The following is a 21,825-nucleotide window of genomic DNA, read 5'->3' on the forward strand; positions in this document are numbered from 1 at the left end:
CTCTCTCCCCCACTGGGTTCCCGGGTCTTCCGACACTCCAAAGATTGCCCTATGGACTGGGAGCCACCCTCCAGTGCAAGACCTTTGACGTGGTGCCGGAAAATCCCTGCCAAAAGCCCCTCAGCTTTGGACACGCCCAGAACATATTTACATGGTTCGCAGGACCTCTCGCACTGCCCCACCTATCCTCCACCTCCTCAAAGAACCTGTTCATCCGGGCCACAGTCACATGAGCCCTATGGACCACCTTACATTGGATCAAGCTGAGCCTGGCACACGATCAGGACGTGTTAACTCTGGGCAGGGCCTCTGCCAATACCCAACTTCCAACCACCCCTCCCAACTCTTCTTCCCACTTTCTAATCCCATTTTCCAGCACTTGGGCCGCAGCCTTCCAATCAAAATTAGCACACTCGGCTAAATCGCTGGCTTTGAAAGCAGACCAAGGCAGGCCAACAGCATGGTTTGATTCCCGTAACAGCCTTCCCGAACAGGCGCCGGAATGTGGCGACTAAGGGCTTTTCACTGTAACCTAATTGAAGCCTACTCGTGATAACAAGCGATTTTCATTTCATTTCATTCATTTCAAAATTAATAATTTCACACGTCCCTGCATCCAATTTCAGCTGTCACCAGCCCGCCCAGAACATCAATAGGCGGGGCCTACAGCAGGCGTTTAGAAATGAATCCCAACAAATGGTCTCTACGTGGAAGCTGTGACGCGGTGGTTGAAGGCGGCGCCGGCATCAAACCGCGCAACTTCCTTCCAGAGCCAGAGGGAGTGTTGCCAATCTCCCGGATAGCCAGCGACTCTCAGCCAATCCCGGGAGCGCCACTCTCAGCCAATCCCGGGGCAGGTGACGGCTCTTAGCCAATCCGAGGACAGGAAGCGACTCACAGCCAATCGCGGGACAACGGCTTTTAGCCAATCCTGGGGCAGGAGGTGGCTCAGCCAATCCCGGGACAGGAGGCGGCCCAGGCAATCCCGGGGCGGTATCCGGATGGGGCGGTATCAGGATGGAGTTCAGCCAATCCCGGGGCGGTATCCAGATGGGGCTCAGCCAATCCCGCTGCTCCCCCCGCCCCCCACCCGGCGCGGGCCGGTCACGTGAGCTCGGACGTTGTTTGCGGAGCTGGAGCGGTGGCGGTTGCGGCTCTGCTTCCGAATGTCTCTGCCCCGCGCCGCTCTCATCATGCGTTGGCCGCTGCTGTGCGGCGCCCTCGCCGTCCTGCTGTGCTGGAGCGGGAGGCTGTGCTCGGCAGGAGGGACAGGTATGATCACCCGGCCGGCGGGCCCCTCGGACAGGGAGCCGGGCCCCTCGGACAGGGAGCCGGGCCCCTCGGACAGGGAGCCGGGCCCCTCGGACAGGGAGCCGGGCCCCTCGGACAGGGAGCCGGGCCCCTCGGACAGGGAGCCGGGCCCCTCGGACAGGGAGCCGGGCCCCTCGGACAGGGAGCCGGGGGGGAAGCGGGGCCCTCGGTCTGGGAGCCGGGCCGGGGATTAGCGGGGCCTCGGTCTGGGAGCCGGGCCGGGGATTAGCGGGGCCTCGGTCTGGGAGCCGGGCCGGGGATTAACTGGATCCTCGGTCTGGGAGCCGGGCCGGGGATTAACTGGATCCTCGGTCTGGGAGCCGGGCCGGGGATTAACTGGATCCTCGGTCAGGGAGTCGGGGGGGTCGGGGAGCCGGACCGGGGATTAGCGGGGCCTCAGTCAGGGAGCGGGGCCTCGGTCTGGGAGCCGGGACGAGTGGGGGCCTCAGCGCCCAGGCCCATCCTCTGTTTCACCAATTTACAGGCCCTTGAAAAACCATCCCGAGAGGGGAGGTCGTACAGCTGGGGTGAGCGGCCCAGGGGGGTCTGGGGGTGGGGCTGCAGAGAGACCCGACCCGCCACTGCCGCCAGAAAGACCCACTTACACCTTGTGTATAATGGTGGCAGCCCCCTCCCTGGGGTCAGCCTATCGTGCCTTCCCCTGTTTTATTGAACCTGACAAAAGTGCTTCGTGTGTCTGTGATTCAACACTGGGATGTGCTGCTACTGTGGAAAGCCCAGGTTCCCACTTTCTCAACTTTTAAATGCTTAAATACATTTTGGTTGTAATATCTATTTCCCCCAAAAGGCATGCAGCGAATTAGGAACCCGATTAAGTAAATAGGATGAATTTGAACTTTTTGTTTGTTGATTACCCTAACCCATGTTTTCAGGCCCCGCATTCGGGAGGGTGAGGGGGACATTTCATGTTTGCAAATTTAAAATCCTGGGAGTCCCTTTAACAATATCTTAGCCACCTAGACTGCGGTGGTTTAAGATGATGGTGGGCCACCACCTTGAGGGCAGTTAGTGTTGGGCATTAGAAGCCAGTTATGGCAAGTCCATGCCCTGAAAATTGAATGAAATAAATAAGATTTGTTGCATGATATCCAAGTTCAGGTTTCAAAATCTTAAAGATTTTGGATGGAATGGCCATACTGAAATACCCTTTCAAAATCAGCATTATGAATGACGTTCTCAAGTTGAATTTATTGATGCAGTTAACTCACGAGTTCAGCTCTTGCTTCAAATGCGTGGCTCTTAACAGTATGTAAATTTTAAGATAGTGGTGATCTGACTTTGCGATCCTTTAAGTTTTCTATTAAAGTAACTAGTATTGATCTAATTCCCTCTTCACACTCTACCTGCAATTCTGTCTTTTCAGTACTGTCTGCAGCTCATTCAACTGAAAGGTGATTAAATGAATTTTAAAAGATGAAGTAACTTCCTGTAACTTAACGCAATCCAGTCTCCAGAAAAACTCTGGGAACCATCTGTAGTTCTCTCCCTCTTCTGGCCAGTCTCAGCAGGGAATCTGGGAATATCAAATGCACCCACCTAATCTATTGTAAAGCGTACTGCAATGGTAGGCTGAACAATTCTAAACCCATGGAGTACTGATTTCAGCAGAGATTTACTTTGTGTACTGGGGTGGAGTCCTGTTGCTCAGGAAACAGCTTGCTTATGTTTGCTTTTTTAAAGTCGGCACAGTTCCAGTGCTGAAGTAAGAGCTGTCATCTGCGCTAAAGCAGATTCTACTGGTTGTTTAGTCAAGATATGCAGTAGAAATTCTTGCCTTTTAAATTTTCTTGCTTCGCACCCCATGGAATAACACGTGGATGTCTACAATATTTCGCTTTGGGGTTTAAATTATATGTGGAGGTTCAAAGGAAAACTCATAGCTTATCAGGGGAAGACATGAACGACTAAAGATACCACACCTGCCTGATATTATTTGGAGTCCGTAGCAGACTAGCACACTGGGCTAAATCGCTGGCTTTTAAAGAAGACCAAGGTAGGCCAACAGCACAGTTCAATTCCTGTAGAATTCTGCCTCCCAGAGCAGGTGCCGGAATGTAGCGACTAGGGGCGTTTCACAGTAACTTCATTGAAGCCTACACGTGACAAGTGATTTTTTATTTTTCATTCATTTCGGAAAGGAAGGCTTCTTCCTAATATTTTTACTTGGATACATTCATCAGTTTCCAGGCTTTGTCGTTATTGACTGCAAAGTGTGTAATGTGAAATCCTGGGAGCTACATGTAATGTTTACATGAATTGTGTCTCAAGTTGTGATACCAACAGATCTTGATGTTCTGATTTAGGATTCATTTGCCATGGAGATAACCATTTCAAAGCAGTCCTTTTCAAACCTCTGGACAAACAAGCAGACTGAGTTCCCCAAGCATTGTGACCTTGATTCCTGGGACAACTTATGGACCAAGGGCACCATTTCATACACTCAGAATGCTATAAAATGTGTAGTTACTACCATTTTAATTACATTTTTGTAAACTAACTGTTCCAAGATAGTCTCCTGACTTAAGTAAACATTTTCCCTGATTAGATAAACTTACAGATAAAGTACGCTTTTCACATTTGACTTGATTTAGCTGTATCTTGGCAGCTATGTTCACATTGCACACCCCCTCCTGAGGAGCAGAAATTCTTTCAGGAACCCTGTAGGAGGTTTAGTACCAGTAGAAGTATTTTTTCCTTCTGCTGAAAATACTAAGAATCATGCTGCGTGAAGTTGCGTTCAAAGCTATTTCCAATATCGATATCGTTGACATAGTATTCACATTTTTATTTCAGTACTGAAGTAAAACAATTAATGGCTTACCAAGTAGTTTTTTGCTTTATTCACTCCCAACTAGCTGTGTGCTACATTTGACTGTTTTTATTGTATTTTTTCTAGAGGATTGCAGCACTTTAAAGAATTGTGCTGATTGCACTTCTCAAAACCACACGAATGCCAATCTGACCTGCTCCTGGATGGTGTGTAGAGGTAAAAGATTTTGTTGTGTTCTGTTATAGTTTTGAGCATCACCAGCAACTTTTTTATAGTTAGGTCAGTTCTTGGATAACTAGGAACGGTTGGGAGTCCCTTTTTGCTTTATATAAATTGCACACAAATTTGAGCTTCTGAAAATTAAATGATAGGTAAGACATAAAAAAAATTCCGAGCCATGTATTTTGGAGAATTCAAACACTTGTCCATGAGTTAATGTTTGGTGATCATACATAAAAATGGGTCTGAGAGATATTCATTTAATTCTAGATTTAATTGCAACCATGATTTCATGAGATGCACTGATTTTTTAATAGTGTTGTAAGTATTACTTTTCCTAAGGATTACTCACCAGTTTTGTGTTAACAGACACTGCTCCAAAAGCTAGCAGTTAACATGCTGCCTGGATTTGTATGTTCTGTATTGCTTTAGCAACACAAGTCACTGGAACACCTTGAGAATGCAATGGTGAATTTGAGAGATTTAATAATTTCAGGAAATGTATGTTAATCAGTTCTTCATTATGGTGACCTGAATAAATGATGTTTCTGGTCTTCATATATTCTAACAAACACATGACATTTTAGGTATAATTTTCAGTTCTACCCAGACTTTTTAGCTCAGGAAGAGGAAAAAGAAACTATAAATTAAAATGGGACCTTGCAATGATGATTGTGATATATCTACTGTTGCCAAGCTCAAATTGCATGCTCAAATCTGCCTCCTGTAAAACTGTTTGCGACTATTCCCTTTCCTCTTTTCATGCCAAAAGTTGCCCCTCTTGGGTTTATTCAAGGACTGAATGCTATCGTGACTGGGAAATGCTTTACCAGTAACCCTTGCCCTTCTGGGTGGGATGTAAGGCGATGCTTGTTTATCTACCTCCAGCATCCAACTAACTCCTGCATTTAATAAAGCAAAATTGCAGTATGTTTGTCCAGGATATTCTGCACTAGCAGCTACAGAAGAACAAATAAAACAGTTCTGAGATCATTGCACAAATAAGAATGCTGAATTCTGTATCCATGCTGATGGTATTAAATAAGCAAAAAGGTCAAAAGTATGATTGACTATTCTGGTGGGATGAGGAAAATGAAGGATTGTTGACTTGAAGGGCTAACCTTCTAGCTCCCAAGTGTTGTTTTTGGGGGTACCCCAAAGATGCTCTGGAGAATGCCTTTCTGAAGTTCCCAGGTAAGGTTTTATGTGGCAGTTGTCCAGAAGAGTTGATTCCCCCATGACAATTGCCATAATTGTGCTGTGAACCATCCGACAAAGCTATTTAAATTGATAACCGTGGGTGGTTCTGCTAGTTTTATACCAATAGTTAGGTTGGAAGAAATAAACCCACTTTGTAACTATGTACCCGTTAAACCTACCTCCTTTCCTCCTTTTAAACAGGGGCTGTTTAGCACAGGGCTAAATCGCTGACTTTGAAAGCAGACCAAGGCAGGCCAGCAGCACGCTTTGGTTCCCGTAACAACCTCCCCGAACAGGCGCTGGAATGTGGCGACTAGGGGCATTTCACAGTAACTTCATTTGAAGCCTACTTGTGACAATAAGCAATTTACTTTTCATTTCATTCCGGCAGACAGTGCAGTTTAAAAAAATAAAATAAAATTGTGGCCTTCCTGAGTTTTTAAAAATTCATTTAGGGAATGTGGGCATCGCTAGTTGGGCCAACATTTATTAGTTAAGACCATAAGACATAGGAGCAGAATTAGGCCGTTCAGCCCATCGGACTGCTCCAACATTCAATCATGGCCTTCTCATCCCCGTTCTCCTGCCTTCTCCCCATAACCACTGATCCCTTATTAATCAAGAACCTATCTAGCTCTGTCTTGAGTGATTTGGCCTCCATAGCCTTCTGTGGCAACGAGCTGCACAGATTCACCACCCTCTGGCTGAAGAAATACCTCCTCATCTGAGGCTGTGTCCTCTGGTTCTAGTTTTTCCTACCAGTGGAAACATCCTCTCCACATCCACTCCATCTAGGCCCCTCAATATCCTGTAAGTTTCAATAAGATGCCCCCCATCCTAGTTGCCCTCCAGAAGATGGTGTTGAGTTGGCTGCCTTGAACTGCTGCAGTCCCTGAGGTGTGGGTACACCACAATGCCATTAGGGAGAGAGTTCCAGGATTTTGACCCAGTGATAGTGAAGGAGTTGGGGTGGTGTTTTCTGGTGTTGCACTGTGCTGTGATCTTTGGGGACACTTTCACTGCAGGCTCCAAGCAGCTCCAGCCAGTGGAGGTTTGAATAACGTTTCCCAGAGCAGGTCAGTGAGCTTTAAACTCTCATAATTCCAGTGGCACAGAACTTTTATGCTGCTGGTGGAGTTGTTGCCCAGTATTTACTCTTCCACCTCCTTCACTACAATTGTTCTTCACTATCCCTATCTTAGTTCTTCTTGTAGTGTTCAGACATCCAGAGAGTAAGCCTGAGGAAATTTGATTGGAGCTGAATTTACAGCGCAGAAGGAGGCCATTTGGCCTTTCGAGTCTGTACCGGCCCTTTGAAAGAGCACCCCATTTAAGCCCACACTTCCAACCTATCCCAGTAGCCCCAACCTTTTTGGACACGAAGGACAATTTAGCATGGCCAATCCACCTAACCTGCACATCTTTGGAATGTGGGAGGAACCCAGAGGAAACCCACGCAGACACGGGGAGAACGTGCAGACTCCACACAGACAGTGACCCAAGCCGGGAATCGAACTAGTGATCCTGGAGCTGTGAAGCAACTGTGCTAACCACTGATACCGTGCTGCCCTTAATCACAAGTGAAGGGTCACTCGCGTCCTGACAGTATGCCAATATAAGTTATAATGTTTGGCAAAAGGCCCTCTGAACTGTGGTTGCTCCATTCTGACTTTTGTTTTATTTGTTCATGGGACATGGGCGTCGCAGGCTGTGCCAGCATTTATTACCCACCCCTAAAGGCGCTTGAGGGGGCAGTTAAGAGTCAACCACATTGCTGTGGGTCTGGAGTCGCATATAGGCCAGACCAGGTAAGGATGGCAGATTTCCTTCCCTGAAGGACATTAGTGAACCAGATGGGCTTTTATGGCAATCGACAATGGTTTCTTGGTCATCGCTAGACTTTTAATTCCAGTTTTTTTTATTGAATTTAAACTTCACCGTCTGCAGTGGTGGTATTTCAACCTCGGTCCCCAGATCATTACTCTGAGTCTCTGCATTACTAGTCCAGTGACAATATCACTATGCCACGTCACGGCCTCCCTCCAAAGTTTTCTAGTGCTGGCTACAGCTCGTATGAAATAACCTGTTTAAGCTGTTGGTCTGCATTCCAAGAAATATTTGACAGAATGACTTGCTGGCTGCATTATGTAAAGCATCTTATTTTGGCCACGTTGCGTCTCCTCTCCGTTTCCATTGATCACAAAGTTCAGAGAAGTAGGAATAATAGAATAAAAACAAAATACTGTGGATGCTGGAATCTGAAACAAAAATCAGAACACTGGGAAAGCTCAACAGATCTGGCAGCATCTGTGGAGAGCGAAAATAGTTAACCTTTTGAGACTTTGACTCTTCAGAGTGTGATGGGTTATGTACTCGGGTGGAGCAGAGTACATCACTGAATTGGGAAATTGGAGAGATTGTAACAAAGATGTGTAGGTCACAGCACAGGAAGAGTAGGTGCAGGGACCATAAAAGGTGCTAGTAGTTGTATTGGGATAAAATATAAGAAAAGTTACTGCTCAGTGAAAGCATAACATAAGAATAAATGACAGGTGGCCCAGTGGGGAAGGGTTTTTTTTTGCATTGGAACAAAATGTTTTGGATATTTATAAAAAGGGTCAAGACCGAAGGGAAAGTTGTTCAACTCAATATTGAGTCTTGAGGGCTATAATGTGCCTAATAGCTCCTCCAGTTTGCGTTGGGCTTCACAGGAACATTGCAGCAGGCTAAGGGTGGGCATGAGAGCAAGATGTGTGTTGAAATGGCAAGCGGCTGGAAGTTTGGAGTCATGCCTTTGGACTGAGTGAGGTGTTCCGCAAAGCAGCTACTCAGTCTGTGTTTACTCTCTCCGGGCGAGGCGGAATTTGGAGCAGTGAATACAGTACATCAAATTGAAGGAAGTGCAGGTGAACTGTTGCTTCACCTGAAAGGAATGTTTGGGGCAGGAGGTAATGAGGCAGGTGCTACACCTTGTGCGATTGCAAAGGAAGGTGGTGTGGGCAGGGGATTAAGAGTTTTTAATAAATGTTTATTATTGGGCTTTTGAACAAAGTATATTTACCGTTATGTACACCGGATAAGAGACATATATATATATATATACATACATACATACATACATACATACACACACACACACACACACACACACACACACACACACACACACACATACATACACATACACACATACACACATACACACATACACACATACACACATACACACATACACACACACACACACACACACACACACACACACACATGTATAGAAGAGAAGGGCACACCCAAACATACCAAGAGTTAGGGGTGGTTCTTGCAGAATGCTGACAGGAAGGTGTGTTTGGTGGTGGCATCATGCTGGAAATGGCAGAGGGTGACCCTTTGAATGTGGAGACTGGTGGGGTGGAAAGTGAGGACGGTTTTGGGGGTGGAGAGAGCTCCTATCTCTGTTCTGGAAGGAAGGAGTGAGGACAGAAATGTGGAAAATGGGTCAAACCCGGTTGAGTGCCCTGTCATCCACAGGCGCAGGGAAACAGACATTTCAGGAGCACCATCAGAACAGGTGTTTTTCCTTTCCAGGGAAAAAAAGCAAACTATGAAAATGGACTTTAGCATGAGGAGCTGTAGTCTAGGTAGCTGTGGGAATCGGTGGGTGGTCAGTGGTATTGCCAGAAATGGGGACAGCGGAGTTAAGGAAGGGAAATATCAGATGAATCATGAAGGTAAGAGAGGTGTGGAAATTGGAAGCAAAATCAATACATTTTTCCAGATCCAGAAGAGAGCATGAATGTATTTTTCCAGATACAGAGGGGAGCATCAATACAGCCATAGATGTAATTGGAAAAAGTTGTGGGAGGGGCACTGAGTTGGAGTGGAACAAGGAGTGTTCTACATAACCCACACTGAACAGGCATAACTGTTGCCCATGCAGCTACCCATAGCCACGTTTTCAGGAAGTAGGACAAGTTAAAGGGGAAATTATTGAGTGGCAGAACAAGTTCAGCCAGGTGGAGGAGAGAGTGGTGGTGGATGGAGATTGTTTGGGCCTTTGCTCAAGGAAGAAGCAGTGGGAGATCGAGGTGTAGAGGGATTGGACATCAAGGCAATTAGGCCAGGGATTTGTTTTCTCCCCTCTGTTCACTGTGCTGAACAACTACAGCATAGATATCCTGGGACTGATAATTGGCCTGCAAGATCCACAATCATCTTCCTTTGTGCTTGGTATAACTGCAAACAGTGGAGTGTTTTTAATTTTTACTGATGCCATACTCTATCACAATACTAACTTCATTTTATGGGTAGTCACTCTTGCCTCTGGAATTCAACTCTTGCATGATTGAGCGAAGACTGTAATGAGTCTAAAGATAAGTCTAAAACAACCCTCACTGAGCATCAGTACATGGCACATTGCTATGTGCTACATGGTAGCACCGTCCGTGACTGCTTCCATCACCTTGCTGATGATTGGGAGTGGCCTGATGTGGTGATACTTGGCTGGATTGGATGTGTCCTGAGTGTGGGACAATCATATGTGGGCAATGCCACATTATTAGACCAATACCAGTATTGTAGTAGTATAGTGACAGCTCAAGGCACAGCTAATTCCGGAGCCAGTCTGTAATATCACAAGATGGGTTGTCGGGGCCTTTGTTGTATTTAGTACGCTAATGCCATTTTATCACATTCAATCAAATTCGCAAGAGACTTGATTCTGTGATAACTGTTCAAAAAATGGGGCTCACCACCACCTTCACAAGGACAGTTAGGGATGGGCAATAAAAATGCTGGTCTAGCCACTGACATTCTTATCCTAAGAAATAAAAAAGTGGGAACTTCGGGAGAAAGCAAAGATGGATAATCCATTTGGCACTTTTAAGTGGTTATAGACACCTGCTGGGGTCTTGATTTCGTTGCGGGTGTTTGTAGATCCACCTTGTAGTTCCATCAAGTTTAATTTTCCACCATCCACCACCAGATGTGGCGGGGCGAAGGAGCTTTGATTTGATCCATTGGTTGTGGTAGCACTCAACTGCATCTATAGCTTGCTGCTTACACTTGTAGTCCTATGTTGTGTGTTCATGGCTGTTCTTGTACAATATCGTGAGCTTGCATGTGTCTTTGTTCTGTGAAAAATCGACAGATACTTGCCAAGCAGAAGTTCAACTTGTGGCGTTACTGCAGTTGTGACTGCAGCTCTGCCATCTACATTTTTTTAAATGTTGGTTTAAAGAAAAGGTTCCAGTTGGAAAGCTGTGATGTGTGTAAAAGCATGGAATACTTTTCCACGAAATCACTGATAGTCAATTGCATCCCAAGGAAAAAGTCGATGATTTAATGGTAAATTGAACCTGTGCTTAAATGCCTGATTCTGTATATAAATTTGCTAACCAACCTTTATGGTGTTCCAGGTGGAGGTAAAAGTGAAGAACAATGTGTCAGCGCAGCACTGGTTCCATTGAAAAATTGCACATTGGGGAATGAGACTGTGTGTGAAGGTGAGAAAACCATTTGTGTGGCTTTCTAATGGCTGTAGTTTGAGGCAATTTTGATAGCACTTTTTTAAAAACCAAACCATAATGTCGGTTGGATTCCTCTTCACAATTTGCTAATTGTTTTGCCTTTTATAAAATGGAAAAATAGATTTAAAGAAATACGAAAATAGAATTGAAAACAAGGTGTAGGCTGGCACAACATAAGCTTTGAACTGCTTCATCGTGCAACTCAAAACCATAAATCTTTGACCCCTGCTCCTTGTATGATCTGCTAATCGGGAATGTTTTTCCTTAACTATATCTACCGTACCTATTTCTATAATAGTCTTGTACAAAAACTCTTATTTGTATACATTTCCAATCTGGAAAACTGGGCAATTCCCTAAAATAGGGCAACTTTATTCAATGATTCAATCCAGTTACCCAATTCTAGTTAAGGATTGTAACCAATATTTTATGGATCTGCTGTGATTTTGTTTTTTCTTTTAAACTTGGAGTCTGAATTTTTCACTGGGTCCAAAAAGAGCTATTTGACTTTGGCATGCAAATTGAGCACTGCCGCCGTAGCAACATGCAACTTTGGGACACCAGCCTGCTCTACCTTGCTTGGAGGGCAGGTATTTTTGCATAATCATGTATGCATTTCTGTTTTTGACAACCTGGGAATTGCTTCTAGACACTATATAAATTTTGTGCACTGACCATGAGTGCAAAGCACAAGCAATATCGTTAGTGTGTGAATGAGTTGGTAAAACTGGTTGCCTCCAGTGAGATTTTTATTTAAAATGAGTTCTTGTGTAATATCCTTATTGCTTAGCCATTAATTTGGCAATCACAGTTGTAATGGAATTTAAGATTCCTTGGTACAGTTCAGATCCAGTGCTAACACAATAGGGCTGAATTGGCACATGGAATTGGGAAACAAGGCTCTTCCTCTAATTGAAGAAAGACTAAACGCAAGTTCAATAAAAGATTGCAACTGTCAGATTTCCTAAGTTGTAGAATTACTGGTGCAGGAGGTACCTTAGCCTACTGCAAGTTCTTCCGCTTTCCATCCCAGCCCTCCCTCCTTCCAACTAAAACTATCTACTTTAATCTCTGTCCCTGGAGTTTTCTAAAATTGATCTAGGTGTGGGCGTTCTTGTCTGTCCTTGAGACTATAAAATTGTTGCCTTCAGAATGGAAAATAGTTAATTTCAAGTTCATGAGAATCCCAGGATACTGCAGCTTTAACTTCTTATGTAAATGCGACTTCTGCGTTATGATCTGTTGACTTACCTGGTACAAGTTGTATTTGCTTTTTTAAATGGTTGTCATGCTGTTCGTGTATTTCAGCTTCTGGAAGTACAACTGCAACTCCTCTGACTACCAGCGCTTCAAACACTTCCACTTCAGGTAATGAGATAATCTGGTGGGGTTATGTGCAGAGCAGTGATCCAACATCAATCCGAGGATACTGAGTTTTAAATTTTGTATAACTTGTGACTCGTGAAGTACGATATCTGGTGGTGGCTACTTGTAAATGCTTTGCTTGCTGTTCTTGTCCTTCAGCCACTACACATACAACTGCAACTCCTGCTTCATCTACCAACTCTTCAAACTCTTCTACTTCAGGTAATGGGACAATCTGATGGCTTTCTGTGCGTTACCTATGATTTTTTTTTAATATAGAGATATTTATTTGGGTAATTGCTTTTTGGTGGAAACAGCTTGCCTTGGGACCTGTATTAAAAACACAAATGCTGAAAATACTCCACTCTGGCAGCATCATTAGAGCGGGGCTGATGGCCTTTCATCAGAGCAGATATTATCAGATCTGCGGAGTATTTCCCAGCATTGTGTTTTTATTTGGTTTCTCACATCTGCATTAATTTTGAGGGTAGACCTGCATTCTGGGCCTGGGATTCTTCTCGCTCTGATTATATAATGATGCAGGACAGTTCCCTGACTGGTAAGATGACTGGAGAAAGTAGGCATGTCGTGTTGAAATCCAAGCTATGGTTTGAATTTCTCAAATTAGTATTTTAACTTCGACAGCTTATATCCTGATGCACACATGTCGGGTCGACAATCATTGGTGATTCCACTAAACCATAAAAATTTTTTTAAATTGAGCACCTACATAAAGTGATCTGGTCTTTACAGAATGTTCTAGTAAAAATCATACTTCTATCCAAAGGGTCTCATTTTATCAGTCTGTGATGCTTTCATATTCTTGAAATGATTGGAAAATCCCATCCCTGTTTTCTTTTTAAATGCTGTACATTTCCTGTATTCTAGTTAGTAGAGAAGAGATTAGTATGTTGATTGACTAGCCTCCTCCTGTGTTCAGTGTTAAGATGCGAGGCATGGGTCAGTAATAGGATAGGTTCAAGTTGCTTTGTTTTGGTTCTGGATATTGCCCAATACAGATTCTGACATTTTCTTCCCCACAAAAATGATGCCATGTGCAACTTGTGTTCCAATACATAGCCATAAAAACTGGCTAACTGTTTATCTCTGGTCCCACTGTGACAGGTTTCAAAATTTTAATCTGACTATTGACCATCAAATGGTGTACAATTATTACGTTTATTCCATTAACCACCTTCTGTTATGACTTGCTGCACAGCTACTTTCACTCCGGTTAGCACAATGGTTACTCTGGCACCCAATACCAGCAGCCTTACCACAGCAGGTAAATGTGAAAATATATTGCATGTTCTTTGCTTGGAGGTAAAAGAATATTTCCAGTAGTGTTCCTGAATATTTGTATTGGAGCAATTAGTACCAACGGGAACTGCTTCTAAAAGATGATCCAGGTATTATTGTATATGACAAAGAACCTAGGAGCAAGAGTGTAGGCCATTTCATCCTTCAAGCCTGCTCCGCCGTTCGAAAAGATCATGGTCTCAGCTCCACTTTCCCGTCTTTTCCTCACTCACCCCCACCAAACTTTTGATTCCCTTGCCTTACAGAAACGTCTGACTTTGCCTTAACTAAATTCAAAAACTTAATCTACCACTTTCTGTGGAAGAAAATTCCATACTCCAGCAACTCTGAAAGAAAAGGTTTCGGTTCCTCTCTCATTTTTAAAGTACATCCCCTAGTTTTAGTGTCTCCCACAAGAGGAAACCTCTTCCGGGTATCCATCCTATCAAACAACCTTCAGGATCTTGTGTTTCAGTAAGATCACCTCTCGTTCTTAACTCCAATGGGTATAGGCCTAACCTGTTCAACCTTTCATCATAAGACAACGCCACCATCCCAGGGATGAGTTCAGTGAACCTTCTCTAAACTGCTTCTGAAGTCATTATTTTTTTAATGTGGCCTCACCAAGGACCTGTGCAACTGTAGTAAATCTCACTTTTATATTTCATTTTCATTCCTTATCACTTGCTGTAACTGCATACAATTTGTGATTCATGTTGGGCAGCACGGTAGCATTGTGGATAGCACAATTGCTTCACAGCTCCAGGGTCCCAGGTTCGATTCCGGCTTAGGTCACTGTCTGTGCGGAGCCTGCACATCCTCCCCGCGTGTCCGTGGGTTTCCTCCGGGTGCTCAGGTTTCCTCCCGCATTCCAAAGATGTGCAGGTTTGGTGGATTGGCCATGATAAATTGCCCTTAGTGTCCAAAATTGCCCTTGTGTTGGATGGGGTTACTGGGTTATGAGGATAGGGTGGAGGTGTTGACCGTGGGTAGGGTGCTCTTTCTAAGAGCCAGTGCAGACTCGATGGGCCTAACGGTCTCCTGCACTGCAAATTCTATGATGTACCTAGATCCTTCTGACTTGTGCAATCTTTCTTCATTTAAATACACCTTTTTTTATTCACCCTTCCAAAGTGAACAGGTTCATGTTTGCCAGTAGTATACGCCATCTGCCAAACTCTTGCTCACTTAGCCTGTGTATTTCCCTTTGTTGACACACTGCCTACTTTCCTATCTGTCATTGGGAAATTTAGATACCACGCGTTTTGCTCCCTTCATCCAACCCTTCATCCTGATCCCTGAGGCACTTGACAATCTGAAAGACTCGTGCATCCCTCTCTGCTTACTGTTAGCTAACCAATCTTTCTTTAATGCTAAAATGTTGCCCCCTTCACCATGTGCTCTTATCATAGAGAATCATAGAATCCATACATGCTTCACAGCTCCAGGGTCCCAGGTTCGATTCCCGGCTGGGGTACTGTCTGTGTGGAGTCTGCACGTCCTCCCCGTGTGTGCGTGGGTTTCCTCCGGGTGATCCGGTTTCCTCCCACAGTCCAAAGATGTGCGGGTTAGGTGGATTGGCCAGGCTAAATTGCCCGTAGTGTCCTAAAAAATAATGTTAATGGGGGTTGTTGGGTTACTGGTATAGGGTGGATACATGGGCTTGGGTAGGGTGATCATTGCTCGGCACAACATTGAGGGCCGAAGGGCCTGTTCTGTGCTGTACTGTTCTAATTCTAATACAGTGCAGAAGGAGGCCATTAGGCCCATTGTCTGTGCTGACCTTCCAAAAGAGCACCCTACTCAGGCCCATTTCCCCACACTATCCCTGTAACTTCACCTAACATTTTGACACTAAGAGACAATTTATCATGGCTATCAGGTGGTTTGGCCATGCTAAATTTCCCCTTAGTGTCCAAACGGTTAGATGGGGTTACAGGGATAGGGTGGCGGTGTTGGTTTGAGTATGGTCCTCTTTCCAAGGGCCTATGCAGACTTGATGGGCCTAATGCACTGTACATTCTATGATTCTATCCACCTCCTTGGACTGTGGGAGGAAACCATCCATGCCCCTAGCACTAAGTGAATCAAAGAACTTTAAGATTGTGGTTGTACCTCTATTCCCTCTGCATTCTAAGATGTAATGCAGTTTTCACCTAGTTTTTTTTCCCCATTGATGTTGAATACTATTTCATTGACAGTAGTTATTTGAACTCCTCCACTTGTGTCACATTGTCACTGTTACTAGACCTCACTGAAATTTGAGGAAAGATATTCAATTTTGCATTAATACTTAGTCAAATAAGGGCAGCACAGTAGCACAGTGGTTAGCACACATAGATCGTTTGGAAACTTGGGTGGAGAGATGGCAAATGGAGTTTAATCCAGACAAATGTGAGGTAATGCATTTTGGAAGGTCTAATGCAGGTAGGGAATATACAGTGAATGGTAGAATCCTCGAGTATTGACAGTCAGAGATCTAGGTGTACAGGTCCACAGGTCACTGAAAGGGACAACACAGGTGGAGAAGGTAGTCAAGAAGGCATACGGCATGCTTGCCTTCATTGGCCGGGGCATTGAGTATAAATATTGGCAAGTCATGTTGCGGCTATATAGAACCTTAGTTAGGCCACACTTATAGTGTAGTGTTCAATTCTGGTCGCCACACTACCAGAAGGCTTTAGAGAGTGCAGAAGAGATTTACCAGGATATTTCCTGATATGGAGGGCATTAGCTATGAGGAGAGGTTGAATAAACTGTTTGTTCTCACTGGAACGACAGAGGTTGAGGGGCAACCTGTTAGAGGACTTTAAAATTAAGGGGTATAGACAGAGTGGATAGTCAGAGGCTTTTACCCAGGGTAGAGGGGTCAGTTACTAGGGGGCATAGGTTTAAGGTGTGAGGGGCAAGGTTTAGAGGAGATGTACAAGGCAATTTTTTTTTTTTTTTTTTTTTTTAACACAGAGGGTAGTGAGTGCCTGGAACTCGCTACCGGAGGAGGTGGTGGAAGCAGGGACGATAGTGACGTTTAAGGGGTATCTTGACAAATACATGAATAGGATGGGAATAGAGGGATATGGACCCCGGAAGTGTAGAAGATTTTAGTTGAGACGGGGCAGCATGGTCGCCGCAGGCTTGGAGGGCCAACAGGCCTGTTCCTATGCTGGACTTTTCTTTGTTCACAGTTGCTTCACAGCTCCAGGGTCCCGGGTTCGATTCCTGGCTTGGGTCACTGTCTGTGCGGAGTCTGCATGTTTTCCCCAATGTCTGTGTGGGTTTCCTCTGGGTGCTCCGGTTTCCTCCCACAGTCCAAAGACGTGCCGGTTAGGTGGATTGGCCATGCTAAATTGCTCAGTGTCCAAAAAAGGTTGGGTGGGGTCACTGGGTTATGGGGTGTGGGCATGGGTAGGGTGCTCTTTCCAAGAGCCGGTGCAGGCTCGATGGGCCGAATGGCCGCCTCCTGCGTTGTAAATTCTATGATTCTGTGAAATCAATCTCTTCCCTTTAACTTTAGCATTTAAGTTTACCTTGTTCAAGCACAAATGAGACAGGTTAAAGCAAACTGATCCATCTACCCTTTTCCATATAGCTGTGTTGTCTTATAAGAGCCACAGACTCCCAACCCCCCACCGTTACACTACATTGTACACTGCATTTCTCACATTAGCTTTCATTTTTGCTTTTTTATTCAGATCTTAAAAAAATTGGTTTTCTTTCTATTTCTTTAGTTTGTATTTCCTTTTCAAGTTTGATTTTGAACTTTTAAATAGAGCCTCGGACGTGACTGCTGCTGTGCTGACCTAGCTAGCCTTCAGTTGTCTTCCTTCCATAAACTTGAACTCACTCATTTTCAGTTACTCACCTATATAGTTTCTGGACAGCCAAAGCTTCACTTAAATTTCATCCTTGTTTTTAAATAGTTTCATGGCCTTTTGCCGTCTTGGCTCCAATTTAAATCTAGTGTTTCAATGTCCTCCATAACTCTGGCTTCTTGTGCAGCACCCCACTATGGGGGTTGCATTTCCCGCTGCCTTGACCCCATGCTTTCGAATGCCCTCCTTAAAAATCATTTTCAAAGTTATTTGTTTGGGCAAACCATTGTTCACTTGTCTCAATATCTCCTGCCTTTGATTCAGCATTCATGAATATGCAATACAAGTGTATGTTGTAACCATTGCTATTCTGTTCCCTTTCCTTTATATGTAGTCGTCCATTTCATTTTCGCAAAATAGAGTTGGCCATGTCTTTTTCCTTGTTAAGTCAAAACATGGGCCTGTAGAAATCCCACACTTTTTTTTATTTGTTCATGGGATGTGGGCATTGCTGGCTGGGCCAGTATTTATTGCTTATTCCTTATGGCATTTAAAAGCCATTGCTGTGGATCTGGAGTCACATATAGGCCAGACCAGGTACAAACGGCAAATTCCCTTCCCGAAAGGGCCAGATGGGTTTTTAAGACTATCGACATCATGTAGATTTCAATTTCAGATTTTTATTGAATTCAAATTTCACCATCTGCCCCGGGGGGATTTGAACCAGTGTCCCCAGAACATTGCCCTAGTCCCTGGATCACTAGTCCAGTAACAATACACCTACACCACTGTCTCCCACTAATGGTTCCCTTATTACTGAAATCATCCTGATCCCTCCATGATTATTTTAGTGCTGTAGTGGAGTCTTTCGCTTCTGCATCTGCTTTCAGTTACTTGGTCTCTAGAGAACCAATTGAATGCTTGTGTTTCTTTGGTTGTTACGGTATGCATGTGGCCAACTGCGGGCCCTCTTTGAGCATTTAAAGCAGGCTAATGACATGCCCAGAATAGACTTGTGCTTTAGTTGCGTTTAGTTCTAAAAGTATGCTGAATTTGGTTGTTCCATAATGTGTATGTTCATTTTCGGCAGCTACAAGTAATGGGACGACTCCTGTGCCATCGCCGCTTCATAAGAAATCTACCTTTGATGCAGCAAGTTTCATTGGAGGAATTGTACTCGTGCTTGGATTGCAAGCTGTAATCTTTTTCGCTGTGAAGTTCTGCAAAACCAAGGATAGGAACTACCATACGCTCTAAGCACCTCACTGATGGACCACATTGACTCAGCTGTTGCTTACATTGTTGGTCCACTATGTTACGTTTCAGGAGCTCTCACACCACTCTTTAGCATTAGCCATATCTTAATGATGAATATGGTATAACTTTTTAAATTTGGTTTTGACTTGCCATCATTTGTTCAACAGGCCTGTAAACTTTAATTGATCCAAACTTAATTTACTACTGGGCACATCAATTTATTTGGGGGAGGGAAAACAGCCATGCCTTAAATAAATGTGGCCTTATTCCTGCTAATGTTTTGTCCTCGGAACAGTAGCGTCTTTCAAACAAACTAGTGTTCTGTATTCACAAAAGTATTTTCTCTTTAGATTTTTCAGTGTTAAAAAGGTTGATTTGTAATTTAGAGCTGCCAACTGGGCTGATAGCTGTAGTACAGTATGTAAATTATTTTTAGTGAATGTTCCAAACTGAATTTACCATTTATCATTGGATTATTTGCACTAGATCCAGACTTTTACCATTTTTAGTTTACGTTCTCCAAAGTAACGCACTCTACTTGCGGTGTACGAGTGTGGCTGTATACCATGCACAAATGGGTTGTAAATTAGAAAGCATGTTATCCACTTTTATTTGGAATTCACTCTTGGTGATTTTGGGTGTTTGATTTGGTTCCACTATCCTCCCTGGCCATTGGCTCTTGTGAAATACTGCATGCTACGGTACTTTGAAGATTTCTGCTGTTGTAAGAAAAGGACAGATTATACATGGGCAAATTTTAGTTTCTCTTTGAGCAGTTGTCACTAAAGTTGGTAGCTCTTGCAATGACCTTAATGTGAAGAATTTAACATAATTGTTCTGTTGATGTGTGAAGATTAGAAGACAATCATTTCAGATTAAATTTCTAAATCTTGAAGCGTGGTATGATATAGTTGTTTAATTCTGGGGTTGGTTAATTGCTTTGATACCTTTTTTTAAATGATTTGATCAGTTGCGTACAATAACTTCACAGTAATTACTTTCGGGTTGGAACAGTGTGGCTCTTGCACCCTTTGGAAATGGAAGCAATTGAAATGTGAATGGTAACCAGGAACAGTGATGCAATTCAGGGGAGGGGGAAAGAGAGAGGTTGTGTACAAAATTATTGACCTGAGGCAGATGATTTGAAGATGGACATACGGATTACCCAGATTTTTCATTTGGTGATCAGTACAATTAGATTTTCTTTTGAAATGCAAAATATATTCTGGTGTAACTGTCCCATCGCCGATTTTACCCCCTCCTTTGTGTACATGAATTAAACTTGCAAAGCAGCATCAAAAGCTGAAAATCATGCCCCAGCTCCATCACTTTGAAACTGGTGCAAAGTGACTGGTTCCCAGAATCAAAAATGGACAATCTGAAGTTCTGACAATACCACAAATTCTCCTCCCCCCACCCCAACCCCTCTCTATAATGATAAACTACATAGAAATGACACTTGCTGTTTAATGGGGCAGGGGTGCTGCTCAGTTGGCCACCAAATTTGAATAACCAGAGTACTTTCTGATAAGCAGTGCTAACTAAAGGACTTGTAGAATATTAAAATCTGCTTTAAAAACAAACTGATCTTGTAATAGTCAAGCTAATACCCTCCAGTGCTCTAACTTGTTGATGATGCATTATCTTTGTCTCATTGCTGCATTTGTTTTGTTTGTCATCTGAAACTTAAGGGACTGTGTCAATTTGTTTTTCGTGCCTATGCGGATCTTTGCATTAAATTGACAAAGCTTTGGTTTAACTGAAATGTCTGAATTTGGGCAACCTACTTGGAGATAACAAAAGACTAAATTGTATACTGCTGTGAGGGGCTTTGTTGGCGATCCATGTTCAGCTGCTTTAATTTATTGCACTGAATTGTTCACTGCACCCAGACATTACTTTGTAGTTATAGCTGTACATTATATTACTGTCCTCTAGTTTCAGGTGCTCAAGATTTGCACTACATCTCAGCTGTGCAATTGAGAATTGAATTCAGGTTAAAGTGCCTTAAAGGATACCTTGCAAGCCATTGACTTGAAGTATGGCCAAAAATATAATTGGAGGGCAGGGGGAGATGAGAAAGAGAGGATGTTAATTTTTATGTTTTGGAAGTGCTTTGTTCAGAACTCTGCTGCCTTCACTTGCCAAAGTGTGATGTAATGTGTAAAAGCTGAAGCGTTTTTGGATGCCTGCTTTACCTGTAACATTGTGAAGTGTTTTTACACCTCACAATTTCATTGAGAACAGAATGTGTAACCATACCAACCAATAAATTTCATGTTTTACTTGTTTTTGTGATTCTGGGGTTACTTAATTAACACTTGTTGAGCTTGGTCACAGAAATAAAACTGGATAAGTGTACAGGCCTACATAGCCTGTGGGGCCTACATAGGGGCCTCACGGTAGCATGGTGGTTAGCATCAATGCTTCATAGCTCCAGGGTCCCAGGTTCGATTCCCGGCTGGGTCACTGTCTGTGTGGAGTCTGCACGTCCTCCCCGTGTGTGCGTGGGTTTCCTCCGGGTGCTCCGGTTTCCTCCCACAGTCCAAAGATGTGCGGGTTAGGTGGATTGGCCATGCTAAATTGCCCGTAGTGTAAGGTTAATGGGGGGATTGTTGGGTATACGGGTTACGTGGGTTTAAGTAGGGTGATCATTGCTCGGCACAACATCGAGGGCCGAAGGGCCTGTTCTGTGCTGTACTGTTCTATAGCAAGGATGCAATTCTGTTGATTTTGCTGATCATGCTGGGACTAAAAGTATCCCGAGTCTTTGGTCATAAGCAGCAGAATGAATTAAGTTTGTAAGCTTTTAATAAGTGTGTATTGTGCAGGATAAGAATGAGATTTTGGACAGTGATGTCCCCATAGCTTCATAACCTGCTAATACTTTGTCTCATGGAACTAAATTCCTGGAAGGTAAATAGGGAAAAAAATATTATAAATGTCATTGGAAGGTGCCTTTCCCCCAAACATTTAGTTCTCTTCAGAAACTAATCGATATTGCTGTCAGAAATATTTAGTCTCTTGTAGATAACAAGTTCCATTC

General features: G+C 43.8%; 1 protein-coding gene across 4 annotated transcripts; it reads left to right on the plus strand.

The window, feature by feature from the left end:
• The first annotated feature begins 1,087 nt into the window (after positions 1–1,087).
• cd164 (CD164 molecule, sialomucin) lies at positions 1,088–21,070 on the plus strand. Of its 4 annotated transcripts, none has more exons than XM_038799195.1 (7): positions 1,092–1,272; positions 4,229–4,318; positions 10,936–11,022; positions 12,355–12,414; positions 12,571–12,633; positions 13,631–13,696; positions 18,613–21,070. In XM_038799195.1, exons 1-7 carry the CDS (start codon positions 1,167–1,169, stop codon positions 18,777–18,779), a joined length of 639 nt encoding a protein of 212 aa, XP_038655123.1. In that variant the 5' UTR covers positions 1,092–1,166; the 3' UTR covers positions 18,780–21,070. The 4 variants fall into 4 exon arrangements, with proteins under 4 accessions (XP_038655126.1, XP_038655124.1, XP_038655123.1 ...); XM_038799199.1 differs by lacking the exon at positions 1,092–1,272 and adding an exon at positions 3,027–3,325; XM_038799198.1 differs by lacking the exon at positions 13,631–13,696 and having other exon boundaries at positions 1,088–1,272.
• The last annotated feature ends 755 nt before the right edge of the window (positions 21,071–21,825 follow it).

This window comes from Scyliorhinus canicula, chromosome 6 (assembly GCF_902713615.1).
Source record: "Scyliorhinus canicula chromosome 6, sScyCan1.1, whole genome shotgun sequence".
Taxonomy (NCBI): domain Eukaryota; kingdom Metazoa; phylum Chordata; class Chondrichthyes; order Carcharhiniformes; family Scyliorhinidae; genus Scyliorhinus; species Scyliorhinus canicula.

Excerpts from the sequence above, each read along its gene's own strand:
- cd164 (XM_038799195.1), top strand. The coding sequence starts at position 1,167 with ATGTCTCTGCCCCGCGCCGCTCTCATCATGCGTTGGCCGCTGCTGTGC. Across the intron at positions 12,415-12,570 it reads TTCAAACACTTCCACTTCAG|CCACTACACATACAACTGCA; the intron begins GTAATGAGATAA and ends CTTGTCCTTCAG. Across the intron at positions 13,697-18,612 it reads CAGCAGCCTTACCACAGCAG|CTACAAGTAATGGGACGACT; the intron begins GTAAATGTGAAA and ends CATTTTCGGCAG.